We start from the raw sequence: 8,351 nt of genomic DNA, 5'->3' as shown, positions 1-8,351 counted from the left end.
CTATCTTTTCAAGGTTGTCAAGTATAAAAGGTAAACATCTTTCCCCTGTCCACCATTCTAACTGATGCTAATAATTGTTAGTTATTTAAAGATACAAAAACGAAAAATACAACAGTATTTATTTTAGAACTTGCAGTAATAGAATTGAAATACATGAGCTCATAAATAGTTTTATCTTTCCTTACAATTCCATTTCTCCAAGAGTAGCTTTTTTTCTGTCTTTATAGAATATCTTACAGTACAAGTAAATGTATATCATTTAGTTTGAAAGCTGAAATTGCAAATAATGTTAAAAGATGAAAATGTTTTAAGTCTTTTTTTCAGTTTCCTCCCAGTCTTTTGGATTGAATTATAAAAACAAGGAATGAGCTGCCTAAGGGAAAACAGGAAAATTATTAAAATGAGTATACTTGTTTTAAGTTTACTAAGTGGTTAGGGAATAGTGACATGCAAAAACAACTAAATAGTTAAAGAATATATCTTGCAAACTCTGTATGTATATGCTTCTTTCACTTAGGCAACTATTAATATATTAATTTTCCAATCTTAAATCTGCCAACTAAGAAAAACAAAGTTTTCAGTCAACATGCTAGTTTATCCTAGTTATCTAACCAATCATAATAATGATCAATAAAGTTCTAGAACTGAATGGAATGTGTACATGTATTATTGAAAGGAAGGACAGAAACATTCAGAGTCTTCTGAGATATTTGGGTCCTACTTCCTCCTCTTGCTAAACCAAAGCAATGATAAGCAGGAAGTTAGAAGCTCTTCTCCTAGCTAGAAGCAGCAAGGGGTTAACCAGTCTTGGTTTACTAAGTATCTGTCAGGCTTTTATCTGATCCTTCCTCCCTTCCTCCCTTGCCCACCCCTTTTGTAAATGTCAACCACTTCCTGAAGAGCCTGGTAGTGGTGAATTTCACACCTCTCTTTTCTTTGTGAAGAAACCTGGGTGTTAATGGTACAGGATTGGGTACCATTGTGTATCTCTGGCTGTTAGTAAAGCCCAGGGATGCCTGTGGGAAAAAAGTAGGAGAAGGTGAAGAAATTTGAAAAATGAGACTAGGAAATAGGTTTAAATCAGTCTTCTTTTTAAAATGAGTATTTGTTTTATTAGCTACTTTTAAATGTGTATTGGAAAAATAGTAATTTTGAAAAAGCTCAATATTGAGAGTCCAAAGGAGCCTAGCAAAGGAAGGAGCTGATTAAGAATAACAATCAGAAAGAAAAGCTGGAGAATCTTCTGTTCTCTTACTCTACAGGTGTATTTACAGGATACAGCAATGGAAACTTGGTCAGTTGATCAGGTCTGCAGTTGGTTGATGGAGAAAAACTTAGGAGAGCTAGTTCATAGGTTTCAAGGTGAGTTGTTTCCATTTTCAAGAAATTTTAATTGAGCAGCCCAGATATTCTGATGTCTTCTGTTATTGAAAATTACTTTTGTTGCCCAATGTCTGTGTGCATGTGAATGTGGATAGGGAGTTGCTGCAGTAGGGGACTTTTCATTTTTTTATTGAATGTGGCAGTTTTCATTGGAACGTAACATCCACAGGAGAATATAGTATTTCAAGAAGAACTCAAGTAAAACAAAGTCTTAAGAGTTAAACTACATATTTGACATATGCATTTCATATTGCTTTTGTTCTTAAATAATGCAGCATGTGTTTTGTGCAGTGTTGGGTTTACACGTATTGAATGGTAGCTAGACAATATTACTGGGAATAATTTCCTAAGCATATTTTTTTCCATATAAAAAGGATGCCTGTTAGAGAGAATTAGAATGGGGAGCGTGTTAATGTGGAAATAAAAAGGTTTTTTGTGACTCCATGTTCTGATACTTTCTTAGGAGCCAACATCAGTTTGGAATTATGCAATATCAGAGTTCTATCTTTGTCAAAAATATGGATAATTTTATAATTGCAGAGGACAGGTTTAGATGATCTTTTGAACACCAGAAATAATTTTGCCTGTTCAGAGTGCCTGTGTTTTACAGTGTTTTACCAGGAAGCCATACAGAAAACTAATTTTTTCTTTCTTTTTTCCCAGAGGAAGAAGTAAGTGGAGCTGCTCTTCTAGCACTTAATGATCGGATGGTTCAGCAACTGGTCAAGAAAATTGGGCACCAGGCTGTTCTGATGGATTTCATTAAAAAATATAAGCAGAACACTCAAGGACTAAAGTCCTCTGGAAGCCCCAAAGAGACAGCTCTGGTCACGCAAATAGAACCAGCCCCAGAGTGAGTATGTTCATAAATGGCCTTATTTTTGATTCTGTGCTTTCCCAACAATGGCTATAGCATGACATTTGGGGATTAAAACTCTTTGAAAACTATGATCATTCTCAGCTAGATTGCGTGTACAATATTTCTAATATTTGAGTAAACGACGCTTTGCAAAATTTTATGAATCAAGATACATTTGTTTGAAATTCACCACCTTTTAGACACTGATTTCAGTCATTAGGGAAGTCCCATAGCAGGGAGTTCCTATATAAAATGTTGTGGGACAAACAGTTGAAATGTATGTATGACTCAAGTAGAAATGGACTCCTGGAACTCAGGTTTTAAAATTAGGGTTTGGAAAAGGCGTCTTCAGCTGCTCCTTTGCTTTCCCTAAAACTATTTATTTATTTATTTATTCGCCTAGGATTCCTTACAGTAACTAGTTTATAATCTCCTCTGGAGGCCTTCACAATAGACTTTGCTAAACATTCTTGCCACATGTGTTTTCTAAGTTTTTAATAGCATCCTTAGAATAATGAATGCTAGGATAGCACCCCAGGAAAAAAGTACGTAGAAAAATTTGTGGTGGCAGATAAAAGCTCTGAGGTTTGGGGATGGTTTTATTTATTTGATTTTTAATCATGACTTCTGCAATGAGTAGGAATGGTAACAGGATTTATAAAATCAAAAATATCATTTTAACAATCTACCCCCCTGGATCATTTCAGGCACTCTGATTTGATTTTTCCATATTCAAGACTTTTTGCAAGGTTTCTAAGGTTAACTATTTGCTGCAGACTAATCATTCATCAATTTTAAAAATAAGAGAATGATGTTTGATGAAATCTATTCTATGTTTACACTTTAATAGATTTCTCTCTCTTTGATGTGCAATATGTTAGAGAGACCTGGCTTAAGTCATTTTATTTCTAGAATATTTGCATATTTGGAACATGGAGGGAGAAAGGTAGACTTGAAGGGACGATGTACAGTTGGGCGGGAAATTCTACCAACTGATTTATTTGAAGGATTTCTCCTGAACATTGTTTTGGCATATCTACATAAAAGCATACTCTTGGACAAGTGACTTTTGATGAAGTTCCCATTGCAGGCTTTTACTCCTTCCCAGCAAAAGAAGGGTGTGAATCTCAAAGAGAGATCAAAGCAATTTCCAGTCGGTTTTGGATGAGTAGGACTTTTGAGCTGCAAGTTCCCTTCAGTTGACTGGAATCTTGATATTGCCTTAGGCACAGCTTACAAGAAAACAGGCAGCCTTGTTTCCACTGCAAATCAGTTTATAATGTTCTCAAGTAAATGAGAACTGGCTGGACTGCCAGGAAATCTGGGCTTCGTTCCTGGTTCTACCACTGACGTGGATTGATTATATTAAATGTTGGCATTCCTGTTTCTTCATCTGTACATTGTGAAAAGTACTATGGTACCTAACGCCTTGTTAATTCACACTGATGTTAGGAGTATCGTAATCTTTGAGCAAATCTTCCTCTCTTGGACCAAAATAGTCTTGTGTTAAATATGAAGCTTTGTTAGCCTGGTTAAGAAAGCTAAATTTCAAATATAGCCAAGACTGGGAACACTACTTGTTCAAGGATTTATGAGTGGGGACTTTTCACTCTACCCAGTAAGCAGCTGACTCACTTTAAGGATTGTTCTGTTTTGTATTTAGGTTAAATTATTCTGGTGCAGAATCACAGTTGCATGTGAGAAGAGAATTCTGATTGGTTATATTTGGTTAAAAATGCTTATTGGTTATATTTGCTTACTGTCAAATATATTGTCACTTGACAAAGATATTGTCACTTTACAAAATATTGCCAAGCGGGAATGATAGTAGAAAAAGGCATGAGAATATGCTATTTAATTAAACCCTTTAGAAGTGCTTAATAAAGATAGAAAACTTGGTATAAGAAAGAACCCTGAAGCTAAGTATCAAAATACTTGATTTCAAACCTCTGTTGTGATATTATTCATCTAGCTTTAAAAATTTTTAGTTTTAGCTTCTTCAACTGTAAAATGAAGTGAGTAGAATAAATAATGCATTAGGTCCCTTCTAAAGGGTCTGTAATGCATTCTAGAACAGAGTAGCAGATGGGTTTCAACTTGAGTGCAAATTCCACTTAATGGCTACTGGGTGCCTGGTACGTTGTTTTGAAAAGAATTTTTATGCCACATCTGGGCAGGATATTTGGCATCCTGTTCAGACCTAAGCAGATGATAGGCATGTGAAATAGGTGGGAATATTTGCAGTTGCTTTTTGGTTGTTGCTCTTGTTGAAGCTGGTGGAAAAAAATCACTGGACAGGAAGGTGGAAAAACTGAGTTCAAATCCTGGCACTGCTACTGAGTAACTTGTGGCCACAAGCAAGTTACTTTGCCTTCTGGACGTCTGTTGCATCACTCAGAGAATGAAGAAGTCAGTGGAGTGTGGTTCTCAGATCATGAGATTACACAGGCAATAAAATGTCCCCCCAAATGGCAGGCAGCAGAGGAGGGGATCTGAGAGAGTTAACCGTTTTATTTTACCAAATAAGAATATGAACTTAAAAAGGTACATTCTATGATCACCATCATTCATAAAGGAAAGAATTATCTTAAAGCCATTTGAAAATACAACAGATGGTGAAAATAGCACCATGCCCTGGCATCAGTCTACCTCCTAGCAAGTAGGAACCACTGGGTGAGATAACCCCAGAGGGTCCTTCTTTCAATTCTCTTAGTCATGAGTCTAATGTGGTGCTTGGAAGTGGACATAGACCATAATGTTTACTATGGGCTGACTCTACCCCCAGAGGTGCTGTGAGAGTATCTCTGATGATGAGTGGTTATGGCTTCTGCTGAATAGGCCCTGACACATCTCTTCTTTCTTGGTTTCAGACATGAAGCATCCTCCAGTCCAGCAGGCCTCCGACTCAGGCCTTACTTAGGCCTGAACAGGACCCAGTGGGAGCAGGCGCCATCTTTCTATCCGGTCAAAAACCTTGATAATGGACAAATTGATCAAAGAGTATTGAAACAGAGGTGAGAGTGCCAACTTTAAGACATTTTAAAACCAAATAATAATGTCATTCTTTATTTTTTTATGAGATTTCATGTGTTTAAATGTATTTCTAATTTAAAACTTTTTGTTTTCCTGGAAAGGAATTTTTTGTTTTTTTTTTTTGAGACAGAGTCTCACTCTGTTGCCCCGGCTAGAGTGAGTGCCGTGGCGTTAGCCTAGCTCACAGCAACCTCAAACTCCTGGGCTTAAGCGATCCTACTGCCTCAGCCTCCCGAGTAGCTGGGACTACAGGCATGTGCCACCATGCCTGGCTAATTTTTTCTATATATATTTTTAGCTGTCCATATAATTTCTTTCTATTTTTAGTAGAGATGGGGTCTCGCTCTTGCTCAGGCTGGTCTCGAACTCCTGAGCTCAAACGATCCGCCCACCTCGGCCTCCCAGAGTGCTAGGATTACAGGCGTGAGCCACCGCGCCCGGCCTGGAATTTTTTTTTTAATCAAGTAATGAAGATATTTGGTAAAAGAGAAATATTAAATTTCCTGATCCTTGTATTGGAAAAGCATAGTTTTGAAATGTTATCATACATCTTTCAAGTATACATTCTTAAGGAAAATGAGGATTTCTCTGTTCATAAACTGTTTAGGGTGATTGGCAGCAGCCACAAAGGTGGAATTTATTCAGTGAATAATGCTCTATAGAATAGGATGCTGGTGGAGTCTTTGTTTTTGTTTTGAATTTTGTAGTTGTTGCTTTAACTTGACTGTTCCTGACAGAGGCAATGTTTTGGTAAACGTTTCCTGTTCTTACACTGGGTTTTATATGGTGTAATATTTCAATATGTGGATTACAATGGAACAAACAATGGAAAACTGTAGATGGAGAGAACCACACATAGGAACGTGGTACTGAGACAAAGTCCTGAGGACTATGGTGAGATGTGACTGCAAAGCCGAGAGTATTTCATGGCCACCTGGCCCAGGCAACCTGTGCACCCATAACTCATAATACATATTGTGTCCGGTTGCTAACAGGTAAATGCTTTTCCTTAAATGTGCAATTGTTGGAAGGAGAGATTATCAGCCTGCACAGGGAATAGCCAGGCAATAGCCAAGCAGGGGTGTGGTCCTTTACGGCTTACATGACCCCTTTACATTGTCGTCTCCTTTACTCCACACAGCAGTACTGCAAGGTGGACATTATTCTCTCTTTTTTAATGAGTAAAACTGAGATTTAGAGAAGTCAAGGGATTTGTAGCTAGTTTTTCCAAAACAACTGTTGTCATCTCAGCCCAGGATCCACCAACATCAGGGTGAGAGCTTGGGGGACCAAGGACAACAGCCTCCGACTCAGGCCTGCAAGACCCCAGCAGCCCTGAAAGCGCAGGGAAGAGCAGCACCTCTGATGAGGACGCTGCAGGTGGGCTCTGGCTCTGGGCTGTCCTCTCTGTTCTCCTTCCCTCCCTGCAGCCTGCACCCTCGCACCCCACCCCCAGCTGCATGGCCTCAGCTCCTCAAGATCTCCCAGTGCCAGGGCCGTCCTCCTCCACACCACTGACCCGTGTTTGGGGTGGGGAGCAAGAAGATGGAAGGGGATGTCTAGGTGAGAAGTTGGTTCCCTTGGTCTTCCTGGTTTGAATTATGGTTCTGAAAATGGAAATACATTTTTAAGATGGCTGTGATCCCCTCCTTTCTGCTTGTGGGTGCCTGTGGATTCCTGGGGCGTTCCTGTGATTGGCTGTAGGTGCGTGGAGTAAGCCATGAGCTCTCAGCCACCTCTTCCAACACGGACGGAGCTGCCAACAGTCAGTCCCGTCGGTAACTGCAGGAGTGTGAGTAGAGACCAGGAGAACGATGAGTCCCGGTGGTGTAGCCTCATCTGCAAAACACAAAAAATAATGACACTTTGTCATGGTGCTCCCATGAGCACTAAAAACAGATAATGCCTGCTGAGTGCTAAGCCGAGTGCAAGCACATGGAAGGCACAACATGGGCAACCATTTCTCCAGCCCTGCTCCAGATGGTATTTCTACTTTCCTTAGGACAGTGGTCCCCAAGCTTTTTGACACTGGGGATTGTTTTCATGGAAGGCAATTTTTCCACAGAAGGCAGGTGAGGGGGGGTGGTTTCTGGATGAATCAAGTGCATTACATTTATTGTGCACTTTATTTCTATTATCATTACATTGTAATATATAATGAAATAATTATACAACTCACCATAGGTTAGGGACCCCTTGCCTTAAGACATCTTTTTTCTCCCTACTTGCTATCAGTGGGAGATGAAGATACAACCTTCTATACATGGCCTTTCCAAGCCCTTTGGTGACATTTGATCCTCATGATGGCCCTTTGATATGGCAGGGCAGGGTTATTACTGACAGGGCTCATCAAAGGAACAGCCCCCGTGCTTCATGGCATTTCTCATTCTTCATAGCACCTGGTGAGGAGGAGGACGAAATAGGACTGGCTTAGCAATTAAGAGCAACAGGAGGGTTTGGACACCAGTACTCTATCTTTATGTCTAATCATAAAGTCCCTCCAAGGCTCTGGACTTGTCTGTTGGCCACCCGCTGCCCGTCTCTGCACACAGCATGTCAGAGTTAACATGTCTAAAAATGAACTCTTCCCCTCAACCTTAGTATATATTTTGGAGGTAGGAAACAAAAATCCCCTCGAACTAAAGATAAGAGTTTATTGAAAGAAAAACTTTCTCTGGCATCCAAGGGCAGAACACAAGTTCCCCGGACTTGAGGGAACAGGTGCTGGAGGCGGTGAAGCTGTCCCTCCTTTTCACGCAGGGCCACGCAGCCAGCATCTCTGACTCTGTTCTGCTGCCCTGTCTGGTCGGCCCTGTGCCCTTGATTCTCCTTACAAGGACGGATTTATCCTACTACTCCTGGCTGCCCTGTTCTGTGTAGACTGCCTTGCATGTGACTGCCTCGCCACAGCACTAACTGCAAAGGAAATGCTCCCTGAAAACAGCTCAGGTCCTCCCAGTTGCTTCCTTCACCGGCCCAGTGTGGATCAGGTGTCCCCTCTGGGGCCATCAGCTGTGTGGGGGAAGGGCCGATAAGGGCAGGGCAAGGGTACCTATTTTAAAATTTCCCCTCTGGC

General features: G+C 40.3%; 1 protein-coding gene across 1 annotated transcript in view; it reads left to right on the top strand.

Moving 5' to 3' along the window:
• The first annotated feature begins 763 nt into the window (after positions 1-763).
• Positions 764-8,351, top strand: part of SAMD3 (sterile alpha motif domain containing 3) — a 48,968-nt gene continuing 41,380 nt past the window's right edge. The window contains exons 1-4 of the mRNA XM_069488535.1: positions 764-796; positions 1,263-1,362; positions 2,047-2,236; positions 5,107-5,256. Of these exons, the coding sequence (XP_069344636.1) occupies positions 1,284-1,362; positions 2,047-2,236; positions 5,107-5,256 (419 nt within the window). The 5' untranslated portion in view covers positions 764-796; positions 1,263-1,283. The remainder of the gene's footprint in view (positions 797-1,262; positions 1,363-2,046; positions 2,237-5,106; positions 5,257-8,351) is intronic.

The sequence above is a fragment of the Eulemur rufifrons genome, chromosome 15, assembly GCF_041146395.1.
Source record: "Eulemur rufifrons isolate Redbay chromosome 15, OSU_ERuf_1, whole genome shotgun sequence".
NCBI classification, from domain to species: Eukaryota; Metazoa; Chordata; class Mammalia; order Primates; family Lemuridae; genus Eulemur; species Eulemur rufifrons.
This window is presented reverse-complemented; position numbering and strand designations above follow the sequence as displayed.